This window comes from Taudactylus pleione, unplaced genomic scaffold (genome assembly GCF_031769625.1).
Source record: "Taudactylus pleione unplaced genomic scaffold, aTauple2 ptg000244l, whole genome shotgun sequence".
Lineage (NCBI taxonomy): Eukaryota > Metazoa > Chordata > Amphibia > Anura > Myobatrachidae > Taudactylus > Taudactylus pleione.
In genome coordinates this window covers 7,423,635-7,442,617 of record NW_028284646.1, presented here as the reverse complement: position 1 = coordinate 7,442,617, position 18,983 = coordinate 7,423,635, and the positions used below count along the sequence as shown (strand labels likewise).

Below are 18,983 nucleotides of genomic sequence, written 5' to 3'. Positions count from 1 at the left end.
GAAACAATATATGTATTTTATTAATTGAACATTGCATTTAAAATATATTTATGTAGTAAACATTCTGAATCTAAAATTTATGAACACAACAAAAAGCCATGTTCATGGATTTTACCAAAGCCATTAAAATGAGCTCCATGAATGTAACATATTGTACTCTACTAATGAAGATAACTTTCTAATAAAGAGGATGAAGGCTGTTAACAACTGTGTCAATTGGCATATAAATGAAAAGTAATAATCTTTGACAGGAGTCAAATAAATGAAATAAATCAGGGGCTTTGTACAGCTTGTAAACTAATTAGTTAGTAAGTCATATTCATTAGTCATACTATAACACTAGCAACAGAATTGTAATCAATTGTCTATGTAGAAAATAATATTTTCTGTCTCTCCATGTATAGTTGATTATATTAAAACATTGTTTCAAAGTAAGGTAGAAAAGCATAGTAATGTTGAAAAAACATACAGATCTAACAAGTTACACTTTTCATAAATTGTAATTGTGTTGAAAGTTACAGTGAAGTATTAACTTCACAGGGGAAATATCCTGCCAAGTTCCCTGGACCAATCACCCTATACTGTACTACAAAGGTTCCACTTTGATAGCAGTCCTAACCAGGTTAGGGAGAAGAAGCATTGTCTATATTACTTATTTAGGTCACATTGGAGCATTCATTCAGCAATTATTTAATACACATCAAACCAGTACTTGTTGATAATTATATGCTAACATGTGCAAAGTTGCTGCCCATTATTAACAAGCTCATCATGGACTTGCTGGTGATAACCCAATCAGGACCTCTGGGCTGGCATCCTATATTTTTTATGGTGAATAAAAGAGCAGTACTGGGGCTGGATAGGGGTACTATACTGGCAGGTCCAGTTAGAGGCTATGATATTTACCAGACTGTAAGGATCCATTCTGGTGAAATATCTGTTTGTGGGGAACATCTTGTTGCATTCTACAATTAACAGATCTAAACATTGGTGGGTGGAGGTCAGAAGAGGGGCAACAATAAGATAGATTGCAGTTTAGCTGGCAGATAATGGAGATAGACAGTCTAATGTTCTGAGCCATGGAAAGTACCAATACAACTGAAAGGGACAACTACTCAGTGCCTGCTAAGTACTGTCTCTGGAAATAATGTTCACACTGAGTATGTATTTGATGTGCTACCCTTTTCAAATATTGTGCATTAAACTTAAATAAATTCCATATGTTTAAAGATAGTTGCCTAAGCGTGAGTTTGTAAGGTAGTCTGCCTCACATATGGCTGAATGAGAGCAACTCTAGCCTGTATTTGTGACAATTAGTTTGAATCAAATTCTTAAATTCTTTGAGTTTGCCATCACTATTTCATATGATAAAGAATTCCACATCTTAGCAGAGGAGAGCAGCAACCCTATGCAAAAAGGAGGATATCTTAGGCCAGGATCTGGTCACATTGCCGACAGTTACCATGTTGACATTCATAATGACACCAATACAATGTCAGCACTAGAATTTTGACATGGTTCAACATGTCAACAGGCACCATGTAGACATTGACAGACTGTGGACATGTTCACAATGTCAACATCTGCAATGTCACCATGTGAAATGTCAACATTACTAGAATGCCAAAGCTTAGGGTTAGATGCTGCAAGGAGGGTTAGAGCTAGGTCTAGCAGGAGGTTAGGGTTAAATTCAGGGGGGGTCAGGTGTAGTCACTAGGGTGAGGGTTAGGGTTAGTGGTGGACATTAATTTTAGGGGGAAAATGCTTAACAGAACACCACTCATCAGACATCTGTGACTGAATTGCTAGTCACATGACCATGACCACTGGAACCCTGGAGATTATTAAACTTATTATTAAACAGCAGTGGAGATGCTGCTGGGACCAGGTAAGTTTGCTGGACCGCTATAGATGTTAGATAAACATGTTATTTATGTAGATTTGATGAATGTTGACAAAGCCACTGTCAACATGGTAAGCATGTCAACATGCTGTATGTTCACATTTTGACAATGTCGATATTCTCATGTTGACATTATGCATGTCAACATGAGAACTGTTGACCTAACATACCACACTCCTTGGGGCAATGCCACCAAACATGTAAAAATGTCCCTACCTGTCCACATCCACGACAGCATGCAGGAGCAGAGGAAGGATACATTCTGGCCAATTTGTCCAGAGTATGGTACCATCTATAATACACTTTCTAAGCATTTTCTTTAATAATAATAGGAATTGAAATGGAAGCATATTTTTCCCTGATTGTTTTCCAGTGGTTCATATCTGATGAAAGTCCCAAATCCTTCTCTCAGGGTCCAAGAGGTTATCAAAGACCAAAGTATACAGGTAAAAGATAATGCCTTTCTGCAATGCTGATAACAATCAGAATTTCTCTAATAGAAAAACATGAAGGGGAGATCTGCTCAAGAAATTAACCTAGATGAATGTCTAAGTTGTAGGTAATCATAAAACTTCAGGGTGAACAGACAGCCCAAATTTTCTCATAAAAAAACGAGTCTCATAATACATGAGGGTGCCTATACATTTAATTCCATTGGCAACCACAAGATCAAGAGGCAGCGTTATAGAGGCCATGGTGGAAATGGGGGTTATATCATAAGGGAATAAATAGGAGCAGAGTTAAGGGAAATCACAGAAAAGTTTTACAGATGGTCCAGATCTGTGGGGAGAATATCAGACTGGAAAGAGGTTTAATTAAAGTGGATCTAGCCTGGGGAAACACCAGAAAGGTAAGGCAAATTGAATTGAGAAGACTTAATGTCTGCCCAAGAAAGAGAATCCAAGGGAGCAAAGAAGGTCACAATTTGGCTAAGGTGGGTTGCCCAATTATAGGCATTTAGGCCTGGAAAACTAAGCCTTCTCAGATAGTGGATTTCATAAGAATTAATAGTTTAGTTCTGGGAGGCTTGTAAGTAAAGATAAACTTGCAGGACACTTCTAGATGTAGAAAAGCATGGAAATCGGATGTATCTGGAAAAAATAAAGGAGTTTTGGGAGGATACCCATTTTCATGGCAGTGATCCTATCCAGTCACAATAACAAAAGAAAGCACCAGGTAAAGAGTTCAGATTTAAGTTTAGAAAAGAAACTCGGATAGGTTTCCCCATAAAGGCACTCATAGAAATTAGTGGTAAAAATACCAAGGTATTTCACTTTCTTCATTTGCATTTAAAGTTGAATTGGTAGTAATACTCTGCCCTTTCTGGTGTGAAAAATTTAAGGCATGGCTCCTGACTTTGTGAAGTTAATATAGCCAGAGAGGGAGCCATATAGGTCCATGATTTTGAACAGGTTGGAGGGAGAAGTTCTCGGTTGTTGCAGTGTTTGGAAGATGTGATTACAAACAGAGCCAGATTATTTTTCAGTCCACCCTTTGTGATTTTAGTTAAGGCTGTACTAGTTTTGAAGAATTAAAACTTCTCTAGCTTATCATATTTGCAGTTCTCAAATGTATAGGTTTTGTAGTTTAATAATATATATTTTTAATGTTACCATGTTGTGATAGCTATTTCCAAAACTTTTCATAATGCTAATTACTCAGGCCCAGGCCTGTTGGAATAGCCTGGTCATAGCCCTGACCAGCTGCTGAAGGGGAGAAATGTAGAACCTGCACCATATTTTTCATTGTTTTTATTTTCTGGATGGGCATGGCCATGCCTCCCGGATTTGGCCACACTCCCTTCAGTACCCAGGCCTCTTGGCTGTCTCAATGGCCATTCTAGTGTACAGTAACACTTAACATGCTGCAAATATTGAATAATATCAGTTCTCATGTTATGATTAATCTTCTGAACTCATCTGCTCTGGTCAATAATTACTGTACATTGTGGTGCACCCAGCTTGTCAATATCAGAAACAAAGCAACATATAATTTAAGCATATTAGAGTAACAGGTATTATTTTCATGGCTGGTATACATCTCAGCCACATCAATGTGCAATTGAATATCACATCAGAATAAATTGTGAATTACCTTGGTGAAGGAAAAACTAGTCCATCTGACACTAGTACAGTGAAGCCAGAAGTATATTTCTACACAGCATAGTTTCTCAGAGGTACAAGCACCTAATGGTAAATATAGCTGAAATGCTTGCTCATAGCAGGCCCATCTTAAGCTCAACTCTGACTGTAAACACATCTAACATTATGAATTTAAAGGTAATAAGCCAACTGTTTGCAATATATTTATCATAAAAAATATTAAAAAAGGGAAACATTTGACTATTCAATGCTACTATCTTGCTTATAAATAAATACTGTAGTTTCAACAACCAGGCTAATAAAAAAATGTCTGTCAGATTGTTCAGTCATTTGCTTGCATTGCTTATGCTTTTTATTTTTACAGAGATACATCTATATTTATTTGTATATATTTTTGTTCAGGTATTTAGATTGGTCATTAAGGGTAATTTCCAAAGAAGTGCAGAACGCCTCAAAGAATATATTTTATTCAAAATTTCAAGCTTTGAAAATAGCCTTGCAATGTAATGAAATCTATGAACGGTTTGTTAATTTGACCTTTGTCATACCATTAATCATACAGTTATTATACAGACCCCTATTCATTCAGAAAGGTTAAAACATTTCTGGAGAACAAAAATGTACCTCTTATACAAATTAAATGTCTGCATACTGTACAAGCATTCAGGGTTCTTTTGTTTCATTGCAATAATTGAAAAGGTTTTACATCAAAAGCAGGAGCCTGAACTACTGCAGATTACATACTGAAATAAAAAAATACCTACATGCATTACGTTCTTTAGAAAATTAATATGAGTTTTGTCTTTACCATAAATTCTTTGGTACAAAATAAATAGCATACATCTTTTACCAGACAGTGACTGGTGTAAATTAATAACAACAATGAATTAAGGACTGGATGATACAGAATGACTAATCATAATGAAAAGCCTTGGAATTAATTACATAAAAAGAAAGGTAATACAAAACAAGCTTGGTTGTGAATAGAGATGAGTCAATAGGTTTGTCAAATTTGAGATTTTTTCATTTTTAGCTATAACGGGAACCATAAATATCAGTTGGTGACCCCTTTGGTTTTCTCTAATTATTTGTATAAAATAAACAATTTAATATGTTTATTCAAATCCTATATTCAATTAGGGTTCAACGTTGGCAGCCTTTGACCACACTTATATGTTTTCTTATGTTAACTACTGTCATGTATTTCATTGCTGTCTTTACAGACAACGGCAAAAAGGGAAACAGCTTTTATTATAGAATGCTGAGTGTCAGCGTGGGAGTTTATGACAGCTTCGGAACATTTTCTGGCTGGAAAATTGCATCCTAAACTGCCCATATGATGCTAGGCTAATGCACCACTTTAGTAACTAGGATATCATTGTTATTTATTTTAACACAGTGCCAAAATCTTCTGCAGTTCTGAATAGAGTAAGCTGCACACATTACAATAATTACATGATTTCATAAAAGAAAAAAAGGGACAGCTAGAGGAAAGGGAACAGTCATATACTTGTCTGAACAGATAACATGCAAAAACATCTGAATTGAAGGAACTCTCACCTTAGAATACCAAATATATATAATATATATATATATATATATATATATATACACACACATATATATATATATATATATGCATATACACACACACTGCTATTACAGTACAATGATACAATAGGATGACTGTGGTTAGTGCAGCACTACAAAGAGCATCCTTCTTTCTTCCCTGCATTGTATGTATACATATACAGATGTGTCCTGCTGCATCTTTGCTCCATATGCTATGTACTGTAGCGTGCCCTGCTAGTCGTGCTGTGCCGTGGCGTATTGAGTTGCATCGTAACGTACTGAAGCACTGGAAAAGCCGGAGAGTGTAATACAACTTTCTGTCGCTTTTCCTAAACAGCACTGCATATGCGTAAAAAGAGACAGTGCAATGTCTGCAGTACCGCCTGCTGATTGGCTGACTGAACCTGTCATTTGGTATGCTATAGTTGTCATGGATCGAGAGCTGTAATTGAGTGTGCAATAAAGGATTAAATCATTTGGTGTCTGTGTCCTGAGTACACTTATGAAAAGCATTTTATAAATCTGTTCTGCCATCATTATTACAGTATATTATGCTAGATACATGTATCAGCAAGATAACACCTCATTTTAGAAAAGTCAGTGCCAGTCCATACAACATTGTTCTGCAGTGATGTATGGCACGCACACAGTATAACATGCCTTTGAAATGAACAGTTGGGTTTGAAGTGCACTAAAGAAAACCACTACTGAACTACAAGGTTTAACCCAGAAAGAGGTATCTTTAAATTACAAATTGACTGCGCATTTTATGCTACACATTTGTGGCAATTTTGGCACTGCTGTGCTGCTAGGACTCTTATCGATACACAGAACTAAGTGCTGGTCTCTGCGGCACTATAAAAAGTGGTGTTGCTTTGGGGGAAGGGACCTAGAGGGCACACCAAGTTTGTAATGTGATCATATCACCTGCACCAATGATTTCAAGTAGTACAGTAGCCCGTCCCCCCAACAACCACCACCATTCACTTTTATTTTACTTTGGTGTATGACCTGTCAGGATTTGCAGCTAGCACTAAATTATAAATTAAAAAACCCTCTAATTTTATGTACAGTGTGTGTCCCCTTACATTCTTATTCAATGTATAAAACACTATAGAACAAGCCATGTGCACACTGATCAATGACGCATACTATAGTCTTACTATAGATCACAACATAGGCACTTGCCACAATTGTGCTGCAGAAAATATATCTTTACTGTTACTTTATTGAGTGCCCTTTAATTTTTTAGGTATGCCATCACTGTGTGAGCACCACACACCACTTGTGGCAATGTTGGCACTGCTGTGCTGCTAGGAGCTGGACTCTTATCGATACACAGAATTAAGTGCTGGTCACTGCAGCACTGTAGAAAGTAGTGTTTCGTGCTCACATGGTAATGGCATGTCTTAGAATTTAGTAGAATTTAGTAGTGGGGTCTTAGTAGTGGTGTATAAAACCATCACTGAACTACAAATCTCAGCCCAGAGAGAGATGCCATCACTGTGTGAGCACCACACACCACTTTCTACAGTGCCGCAGTGAAGGCACTTACTGATGTGTACCAATTAGCAACATGTTGTTCAAACTCCTGGTGGCACAGTAGTGCTGACATTGCCGCAAGTGTGTGGCATAAAATGCAGAGTCCGTTTGTAATCCAGAGACACCTCTTTCTGGGCTGAGTTTTTGTGGTTCAGTGATGATTTCATAAAACACTGCTAAAAAGCCCACTTCCAATTTCTAAGGCATTCCATCACTGTGTGAGCGCTGCACACCACTTTCTACAGTGTCGCAGTAAATTACACTTAATAATGTTTAACAATTAACAACATGTTGTACCAATTAGCTCCTAGTGGTTCAGTAGTGCCAACATTGCCTCAAGTGTGAGGCATAAAATGCATAGTCATTTTGTAACCCAGAGACACCTCTTTCTGGGCTGAGATTTGTGGTTCAGTGATGATTTCATACAGTGCTGCTAAAACCCAACTACTAATTTCTAAGGCATTCCATCACTGTGTGAGTGCCGTACATCACAGCCAAAAATAGCATGCAGTGAAGAATTACTACAGTACTGAATACTATAATAAAGACACTGTTTACACTCTGCAGTACTGTACAGTATGTGATTGGCCCGCCTGTCAGGGCTTACTATTCTATTGTATTCTGTAGTGCCATATCCATCCACTGCTGTATTATTCAGCACTACAGTTTTAATCAGTGGAGCACTAGCCACCCAGCGGTGAAATCTTCCATGCAGTGGATATTGTCAAGTCTCACTATGTGCCATGCTACGTTATTCTCATGTAGCGACTATGAAGCCTGTATAGTGTGCTATGAGCTGTAGGAGGACACAACTATACAGTATGTGTACTACCAGTCATAAGTTTTATAAAACCACCACTTTTTCAGTTTTTATTGATATGTCTCAATGTACTCTGAAATAAAAGCAAAGAAAAAATAAACAACTGGATACTTTTGCAGAAATATCCGCCAAACACAGTTGTCACATTTTTTATACAATCAAATATTGTTTGGGAAGTTGTTCCTGACATTGTGGCAGAAGTTCCACCAAATGTGTTGCACTTGTAAGTATGCTTTGTTTTCACCCTTCTGTCCAGATCATCCCAAACCATCCTAATAAAGTTGAAGTCTGGAGACTGTACTGGCCAATCCATGATTTAAAGCATACCAGCTTGTGCTATCCTTCAAAGGTAATTATGACATAGCCTTGAGGTATGTTTTGGACCATTATCTTGCTGTAGAATATACACTACTGTAGGGGAAGACTAGAGGGTATTGAATGGTGTTGCAAAATGCTTCGGTAGTCCTTTTAATTCTGGTGCCAGTCATTCTGTGCAAGTTACTGACTCAGGATCCAGCAAAAGAACCCCAGAAAAATTATGCTTTCTCCTCTATATTTGACAGTTGGTGTCAAAGGGATTTATTGACTAACTGAAGGCTTTCCAGCATGTTTAAGCTCAAAATGTAAAATGTGAGGTGTTTTGTTATTAAAATTATTGGCATCTAAAATTAAACTCAGTGGTAAGCAGTGATTTTCACAAGCTGCTGTTTAGTAAATAAACCTCATTCACTCAAGAACCATACTTTGTCTACTCAACACCATATGAGAAAACCTTTGTCATGAGACAAAGATTTAACATTTTGAATCATCAGTCCATAAGACATTCCTCAATCAGGTCATGGCCATTGGCTGACATGGCATCCGGCTCCCACCCGCGGTTGCCAGCTGCTGCATCCTCCGGCTCCCACCCGCGGCTGTCAGCTGTGCATCTCACAGCTTCCAACTGCAGCCATCAACCGCTGCTCCACACTGCCCCATTCACAGTAGTCACCTTCTTTACCTCTCTGCAGCTTCTGCCTGTGGCTGTCATCTCCGGAATCCATGCTGCGGCTCAGCATGGCTGGTCCAGGGGCCTCCTGGTCAGTCCAGGCTGAGGACTTTGCCATGATGCCTTGATCACCAGGTACTGCCTTAACCAATACCTGGCTCACAGCAGGTCAGCTGAAGTATTCCAGCCTATAATATTTTAGCAACAGGCATATAAGGGATCTCTGGACTAAGGATCATTGCCTGTGCAACGTCACTTCTAGTTATGTCTCTGCATCTCCATCTGCAGTTTATCTACAAAGTGTCTACTGTTTTTCTCAGCTGGTGAAGTCTACATCAAGCCTAGCTCAGCCATTACCCCCGATATCAGCTGGTTACATCCACGTCAAGTCCAGTTCAGGCATTTTCTGTGGTACCAGCCGGTTCCATCCATGCCAAGTCCAGCTCGGCTATTATTTCAGGCACCAGTCGGTTACATCGATGCCAAGTCTAGCTCGGCAATTACCTTCGGTACCAGCTGGTTACATCCATGCAAAGTCCAGCTTGGCTATTATTTCCAGTACCAGCCGGTTACATCTATGCCAAGTCCAGCTCAGTTATTATCTTTGGTACTAGTTGGTTACTTCTATGCCAAGTACAGCCTGGCTATTATCTTTGGAACCAGCCGGTTACTTCTACATGAAGTCCAGCTCGGCTATTATATCCAGTATCTGCAAGTCACATTCATGCCTAATCTAGCTTAGACTATATTGCCGGTTATTGTCAGTGTCAAATCCACTCGGCTGTAATTCCCAGGTCCAGTCATCCCGAGTTTTTCATACCAGTGTCCCAAGTTCTCTTCACTTCTGGGTATTCTCAGTTCTAGCACTCTTGGTGCTGCTGTCACTTCAGCTCTCCGTGTCTGTGCCTCTATGAATTATCTATGAGAAGATCCTACTTCATCCACATTAATTTCATCATTCTGTTGCCTCACTACCTACTCCTGAACCTGTCCTGGAAACTTCTCCATCAAGCTCTGTGACATCTTTCAGTCTTCAGTAGTCCACTGGTGGTGCTTCATGGTCAGGCACACCTCATTTTCAATGCTGCAGAACAGATGTCAGTTTTTTACCCATTACTTATTCTCTGAAGAAGTCCTTTTTTGTATAACTCTGAAATCTACATAATGTATCTTTTTTTGTTTTTTGCTAACCTAAACCTTTTGTTAGCCTCTAATAGTTTACTGCTTACCTTTGCACAATTTTAGGTTATTTAACTAAATTTGACTTGTTTAACTTTCAATAAAATATGTAAAAATAAAGTGCTCTAAAACTTTGACCTCTTTGCCCTTTGAGTATGTGTGTGTTAGTATACTTTATTTTTATACCAGAATGTGTCTCTTACAAAATCCGTACATCATGTGAATGTAGATCATGCTCAGTATTGGTGAAGTAGCCTGGAGAGTACATAGTGGTAGATTAACATGGTGGGTGAATACTTACTTTTGTATTCCAGATGAAATCCAGCTGCTGAAACACTTATATCAGTATGGAAATGCAGGCAAAGCTGATTGGATGTGCTGTTTAGCAAAGCTGGTACAGTAGTCCCTAATGTCAAAGATAAACAATTATGTTCTTAATATAGTTGTAGTAAAATATGCTTAGTTAAAATGGAGACAAAATAAAATAAGACATTTCTATGTAATATATTAATGAACCATTAAAAAAATACAAGTTGCTTCAATAAGAAAAGACATTTAGGGGTATATTTACTAAAGAGCAGGTTTTTAGAAGTGGAAATGTTGCCTATAGCAACCAATCAGATTGTAGCTATTATCTTCTAGCAGGTGCTAGATAAATGTTATATAGAATCTGATTGGTTGCTATGGGCAACATCTCCACTTTTAAAAACCTGTAGTTTAGGAAATATACCCCTTAGTATCAGACACAATTGTAAATTTAAAACTATACATACTTTTATAGAAGTTGAGAACAGTACATTATAATATAAACATTTCTATTTTTTTTCCGTGACAGCGTCATTATTGAGCTGTATGATTTTCAAATTAGTACACCATTTAAGTCAATCTGATGTTTCTGCTTTCACAGCAGCATTGCAACTTTTGCTACTCACTATTACTCTCTGACAAATGTTCACAGCAGATTTTTAAATGTAATCTTCATATTGCTATGACTCACACAATGATTGTTGCATGCAGTTGATAATTTGTAAATTGAAAATCACAAACAGAACCAGAAGCACACTGAGGAACTCTAAAGGCTCGCCAAGACAGGATTTTTACTTTATCTTATTTTAAATATAACACAGTATGAAATATCCACAGGGGAAAAAGTGAAGCCTAGATACTATATCAATGAAAAATTATGCTGTGTTTTGTAAGCTGCCCAAAGGAATAGTGATGAAATTTGTGACATGGAGACTACTGTAGTTAGAGAAAATGGTGACTACATAACTTTCTCACAGCAACCTTGAGGTATTTGCAACACAGAGAGGAAACTGTTATCTGGAAATAAAGTAAGGGTAGAGATTTATAATCTGGGTTAACTACACCAAACACACAGTTCTTTCATACTTGGACAGTTGAAATAATTGGCTTTAGCTGATAAGCTGTTGGAGATTATTTTACCAGTTTGCAATAAGATTCTAGAATGGGGCTATTAAACATGTGGCTCTCCAGCTGCTTTTTCAACTACATATCCCAGCATGCCCTCCCACAGTTTAGCTATTAGCCCACTAAAACCCCTGTTTTAGAACATTCCTTTAGATTGCACTAACTACCCTTGATCAGTTGTGACTCACAGTCACAGAGGAAACAGTGAAACTACAAGAAAATAGGAGAACAACATTTAAATTCCAGAAACATAACAGTTAAAGAGATTGTTAGTTGATCTAGAATTTTGCTGGTCAGGTTTAGGCACTAAAGCAAAAACAAGAAGTAAGTCACTTTCAGTATCTGAGTTTGGTGTTCATGACATGGCAAGAGCTAGACTAGGGACCAATAGTGGTACTGAAAATGATATCAAACATGAAACAGGTTTCATTGCTATTAGCAGACTAGATGGTAGACTAGATGCAATAGAAAATCATGCTATCAGCAGCATAGTTGTGAGTCCTGAGCTGTAGATATATCATAAAGCTTTGACAACTGAGTAGATTGGCACTAATTATTTCTCCTCCTACACAAGATGACCATTGTCTAGCTGTGACAGGACTAACAGCAGTTAGCTGAACCATTTTTTGGGGAAGGTGAACATCTCCCTGAAAAATGAAATTTAACTGGCAATGGCACCTCCTAAGCAGGATCACTCAGATGAAATAGGAGATACTTCCTTAGGTGAGAGCAAATCACAAACCCTTGAAATCACAGATAGTCGAACAGTCATAACCCAACTATAACAGCACCTCCTACCACAATATACTGGCTCTGAGGTTATTCAGAAATTGTTCAAATTGTGGTTACTGTGCAAGAATTTCCTGGAGGACTGAAGTCAATAAACCTTTCCTACAATCCTGGAAAATTTGCTGGAGTATAATGTTTTGTAGCATAGAGCAGGCGTAAACTAAATTAAACCACATTAAGCTTCTTACTTACAAACACAACTAAAGAAGAAAAAAAGGATGATAATACAATCAAGAGTTAAGAAAAGAGTCAAGACCAAAAGGAAAACTATTCCATGGAGAAATTAGGGCAAACATATAAAATATTAGAGAGTAGACATGTTAAAAAATGGTTTACATGTGTAATAAAATGAATATACAACACGCATGTCATAAATAGCTGAGCAGTGAAAGACTATGTGAAATTCAATTTTACAGTACAAAGCTATATGATAAAATATACATTCAATCATGAGTGCATTTTGTAAGCTGGTAACAGGCAGACATGTGATAAAACTAATTTGATGTGATATCAATCAACAACAGTGAAGCAGGATATTAGAAATAGTTTGTATCAGAATCTGATATTGTCAAAAGAAAATAACTTAATTAGAAAGTACTGGAATCTAGCTTTCTAAGAATAAAGGAAATGAATATACTAAATCACTTTTCTTCAAAGTCTTGTTTTGTATTGAAACACATAATTGTATCACTAATAACTTTGAAGATCTGTAATATTTACCTCATGGATGACAAACGGTATTAGATAACATACTTAAGTGGATAGGATAGATTTTTTTATTTACTATAAAGCACATCAATATACTGTATGTTCTGCCAGAATGTGACAAAGTCCATTACATGTATCTTTTTGTATATACAGAAGGAAATTGTGGGTTTACTTGACTCACAGTGAAGAGAAACATATGCACTGAGAAGAACCCTGTGGCTCACAAGGCTAGACACATTTTTCAATAGTTCTATGGAAAGTAGAAAACAAAACATTCTCCACTCCAAGAGGTGAATTTACATAATACTTTCCTGGAATAGCAATGACACCATTCACTCTAGTTGATCACCCAGATGTTTAACAGCATGAGTCAGGTAGTAACATGTCTATGGTATCTGTTTTCTTTTTTTACACTTCATCATATAAGACTAAAATTATCTTTAACATTGGCACAGACTTCATTCATTTAGATTACACTATTTTCACAGCTTGATCAGGCACACTGAAAACTGAAGCCTAGGAAACGACACATGCTTGGAACTTAAAATGAATTTCATTTTGCCAAACAAAATGTGCACTGGCAGAATAGAGGGGTATAATCTAACCAGGGACCTCAGCACAAAGTTTGGCATTCAATAAGGGAGCCTGCAGGTTGCGTTACTCTGATTTGCACAATGGTGTGACAAGTTGGTTGACCAGAAGAATTGTCAAACGAAACCAGCAAACAGAGGAATAATTTAAAAAGGCTGAGGTCAGAAACACTGGGAAGCTCTGCATAATACTAAATAAGCAAATAAGAGGATAGTTGAGGTCTAAATCAATGAGAAGTACAAAACTTGGGTAGCACAGGAGAATAAGAACACTGAGGAAAGGAAGATACTCTGACACTGAGAAGTTCTTAGATTTGGCCTTGTACAGAGATGGAAAGAAATGCAATATGCAGTTATTGCCTTTAAAATGATTTCCGATTTAAAAATATAGGAAGACTCGCAGGAGTTCCCACAGTAGCTGAAAGTCGCAAGCTATTACACAAGCCCCACATATCTAAAAATAAGTGTTAACATGAGCATTTCCAATTAAAACACTTGCACTTATACAGTACCTGGCGAATAGCAGATATATAACATATGTTTTAGTTTATGTTTAAGGAGATTTACCAGAAAAACTCCCAAGTCTTGGTGCAGTCATATCTGAGCCATCATATATCTCAAGTGAATCCCAGTTGTGTTCTGTTGCAAAACTTAAAACTTGTATCTGTCAAAGAAAGTTGCCATTAAAAACAAGTTAATCAAATGTAGTATTTTATACCACTAATAGGTTCACATTTTTGTGCACATTATTGAAGGTAAGTGATTTTATGTTGCTTATTTAAGTATAACAAATTGTTAATACATTTTCTAAACAAGTTTTATAAATGTAGTGTATACAATTGTATAAATATAATGTAAACAGCCTTATGGGGATCTGTTCATTTTACAGAGATAATTTACTAACAATATATGGCAATTTTTTTGTGATATACAGATAACTTTAGTGAAATACATGTTTGTTACAATGTAATGCAACTAAAATATGTGTAAGGTATTTTAAATAGTTTTATTTTGTTATCAAAATCAATTACTGTAAATACACTATGATATTGATAATCCACAAACTTTCCAACAAATATTTGGTCCACCTGGCATCAACCTTAGTGTTGCCTGCAGCATGCTGAAGGATTCACACCATGTAAAATACAATCAAGTTATTTAGTAATGCATGTGAACTATATACAAATCATAAGATATTTACATAAAAATTACAGTCAATGCAGCCTTTTAGGGTCTAATGCTGAATTCCGCTTGAATAATAGATTGATGTGTTTATTGGGAATATTGCCTGGGATAGTCCCTGGTAATTAGTGACAGTTGATAACTCGTGCTAGCTTCATAATCTACTATTATATTTCCAACTGATACATTTATATAGACATTTCCATTAGCATGTGTTTGTATAGGTTCATGTGTTCAACCCAGGATGCACTCTCCTTTCTCCAAAGCCTGTTTTGATATGCATGATTCAATACTTACCTACATACATATATCTTTAACACGTATTGTAGATAGTCACTAAAAATTTTACTAACAGGCTGAGTGCCCCAAACATGAGAGTCTCCTTTCTTTACCTGAATTTTTGTCTGTTTAATACATACTCTCAGGGAGCACCTCCACTATAAGTTATGCTCCTATTATGGAGATATACTGTGTATATATATATATATATATATATATATATATATATATGAACAGTCCTATTTAATTAATTCCGTTGATCCATATTTACCATGTAATTCCAGTGCACTGTAACCTTTTCTCTCCCTCTTCCCCATACCCATGGGATTTAATAAATGTTGGTAAATGCAGTCAGAATATCTTATGCATGTGATCATACTCAAACCACAGAAGTCAACCCAAGCAGTCAGCTAAATGAGGGAATAGAAGATAACTAGCAGCAGCAGTAAACTGTTGTATTGGAAAGATGATTGTGGCCAGCATAGAGTGTTAAGTTTGTGAATAATGTGCAACATATTGTTAAATATGCAATTGACTGCTGCATATAGAAAGTTGGACTTGTCCAGCCCAATATGTCTAAATGTGAGGCTTTAAACAATTAAGAGCATTATGGAGAAAAAAAAACTAAGAAAAATTGTAGATTTTGAAATTATTTACTTAAAATGTGATTATTAATCCATCTCCATTATCACTCACCATTAATACATTTATTAAACCAAGAAAGGAGCAAGTCATAGTGTTCAGTACCATTCCCTAGCTGCACTATTTATTTCATTTATTTATTACCAGTTATTTATATAGCGCTCACATATTCCACAGCTCTTTACAGAGAATATTTGGCCATTCACATCAGTCCCTGCCCCATTGGAGCTTACAATCTATATAGCCTATCACATGCTCACACACAAACACACTAGGGTTAATTTATGGTTGGAGCCAATTAACCTACCAGTATAATTTTGCAGTGTGGGAGGAAACCGGAGAACCCGGAGGAAACCCACGCAAGCACAGGGAGAATATACAAACTCCACACAGTTAGGGCCGTACTCACTAATATTCAGTGACAAAATAAAACAGTAATGCTTGGCTAGGTAATTTTATTACATTTACTAGAATTCATGATCGTTTTCAAAAATTAACCTACAGTACATGGATTACTTTGTAATTACTGTATAAATGATAGTATTGTATTTATTTGGTGTTAAGATTCCCATCCTTTAGGATATTTTATGGTTAAATTTACAGTCATGAACACTGCAGAAAAAAACATAATTTTCAATTGGAAAGTTAAAAAAAAAGATTTACTTGCCTGAATTCCTGATCCTTCAGTCACTATAATTTTCCAAATACAGTTTAAACTATTACCATAAGGCTCAGGGAAACCAGGGGATAATATTGTTCCTCTCCTCTCAGTAAAATTTCCACTACATGGAACTGAACAAGATGAATGAAAAAAAATTAGTAAAATGTACTATAAATGAAACTGACTATTTCGAAAAAATTCCCAAAACTAAAAATACAGTAATTACATAACTAAAGTTGTCAATTATAGTATTACGAATTAAAATTTGGTTTTGTCCATATTTTTTTAATGTATTACCACCAATACTGTATTGTCCATGGAGAGTGTTTGCTATTGATATTTGACACAACTGATATAGCCTGTAAACATTATACTATCACTAAACCCTCACATGTAGTTATTTTTTTCACCTTAGTTTAGCTTCATACATATTTATTATTTAAAATAGGCCTACAATAATTCACATATTGTATTGTAAGATTTTATTTTGTACGTTTTTGTTTTATAATTTTTATTTTATTTTGAAGGGGAGTGGATTACTGTAGTCTGTGTATATTTAACCAATGTCTGTTATTTTGGTGCTGTTGTAAAGTCAGAATTAAGTTGTGAAAAATCTTAAAAGTATATTTATATATAGAGCAAAGAATACGTTGATGACAATATTTATTGCTGGTATATTTATGTAATTCAGTCATGAGTTTCTGTACTAGAAAGGCCTAGGATAGGTTCTGTCTATCTTTTAATGCTTGTTTATTTTTGCTGGTTGAATGGTGTATAATCTAATAAGAAAAACAGGTGGGAGTTATTAGACAATTTAGTTTGTACAACTACTGATTTGTATTGTATTTACTCTTTTGTATAGCACAATTAGTAATTATACCACATGTGCATGCACAGTTTTGAAGGGATAGTTGTCTTGAGATGAGGAACCATAGGGTGAAAGTTGGTGAGCAAATATGATTCCAATACAGTTGCATGCTGTATCCAGTTTGGGCAAGACAGTTATCATTATATTTTCTGATTACATTCTGAGGTGGCACATAATAAGTAAATATTGTATACTTGTGCATTTGGAAAATAGACTGCCAAACAAAGTTAAACATGGAAAATTCCAGATCTCATTCTAAAATCTTACTGGACATATTATCTCTGTCACGTCCAAGATGTTTCATCCCCTAAACTCTTTTATTGTCAATTTAGTAACAATAAAGAAAATTCAGAGTTTACAGTAGCTCATCTTTTCTGTTAAATAATTTGCCAAAGCCTCAATATGTCTCTTTCTACATAACAACTTGTCATTTAGCTGCAACATTTAATGATAAACTCATTGTATTCTCTCGTGTTTTTGCTTTATTAATATTGATTTGACCTTTGGGCAATCGTACAAGGATTTAAAATATATTGATTCTCTCTCTACAAATTATATGTGTTGGAAGGACCATCAAAAGACAAACATCATACAGTGGATGAAACTCTCCATGTATAGATTCCATATACTTATCTTTGATGTGTCTGTTTTAATACAGATTTTTATTTTGCTATAGATGGAGAGATTTACTAAGCTACAGTATAATATTTTTAGAATCCAAATAATTTTGTTTATCAAGACTCTTTATTGTTTATGTACAGTAGTAGGGCAAAACAGTAAGAATGTATTAAAAGCAAAACAATTGTAGAAACAAACTTTCATCACATAAACTTTATACACAACACACAATTTAATTCAGAAAAGTCCATCTTTCCATGGATTTGAACAAGTTGACAATCAATGTGTTACATTTCTTCATAGTCTCTCCCCTGCACGATTTAAGCCTCAATAACCGTTATTTACTAACTGAACAGTATGCAGATGCACAGGGCATCTAAGTTTAAGTTAAACTTTTTTTCTTAATCCTAAAACAGTGTTTGTCCAAAGCTAATTCATGTATTAAATTTATCTTGAGAGTCATGGGGTATTTAAATTGTATTTTATGTATTTGAACATTTTAGAGCTCTAACTACATTGGTGATTTGTCATATTTGTGTAGTGAAATGGTTGTATTGGTAAATTAAACTAATCCCTTAACTGCTGAGGGTTCCCTCACCTAAAGCCATTTTCTGATGTTTGAGCTCCTCACGTTTCAACATCAGTATCAGTGATTTTTTTAAAGCCAGTACCTATACATATTATATACAGTATTGTGGGGGGTTTTCAGAAGACTTTGTATTTTCAGTCTTTTTGCTCATTCCAACACATAAAATTTAACATGGTAAAAATAGCATTTTTTATTGAAATTTTAAGAAAGTGAACAAGTGCCAATGTTTGCATAAGCATCACAATTGAGTACTTTCTGGTTGTTGAAGCATTAATTTACCATTCCAAAATTGCAACCAGAGGGATTGTATGTGTAGGTTTTTTTTTATTTATTCCATATTAATTTATGTTAACCATGTGTAGGTATAATATTGCAGCCCAACAGGGCCTACCATTGTATAAAAGAGGAAACCTACTGCACTTAACTATGGATCTCTTTTTAATTGGACAGATTATGGGGGAGATATGGGATTTAGATCCCCCATGTGTGAAATTAATTTTGTGTACATTGTTTAGCTCAT

At 35.9% G+C, this 18,983-nt stretch overlaps 1 protein-coding gene across 1 annotated transcript in view; it reads right to left on the bottom strand.

The window, feature by feature from the left end:
- The window catches only part of CSMD1 (CUB and Sushi multiple domains 1), a 1,974,400-nt gene that overhangs the window by 281,171 nt on the left and 1,674,246 nt on the right, over window positions 1–18,983 (bottom strand). Inside the window, exons 35-37 of the mRNA XM_088479751.1 lie at window positions 16,395–16,519; window positions 14,192–14,288; window positions 10,408–10,512 (exon numbers count right to left, since the gene is read on the bottom strand). Coding sequence (XP_088335877.1) covers window positions 10,408–10,512; window positions 14,192–14,288; window positions 16,395–16,519 — 327 coding nt within the window. The remainder of the gene's footprint in view (window positions 1–10,407; window positions 10,513–14,191; window positions 14,289–16,394; window positions 16,520–18,983) is intronic.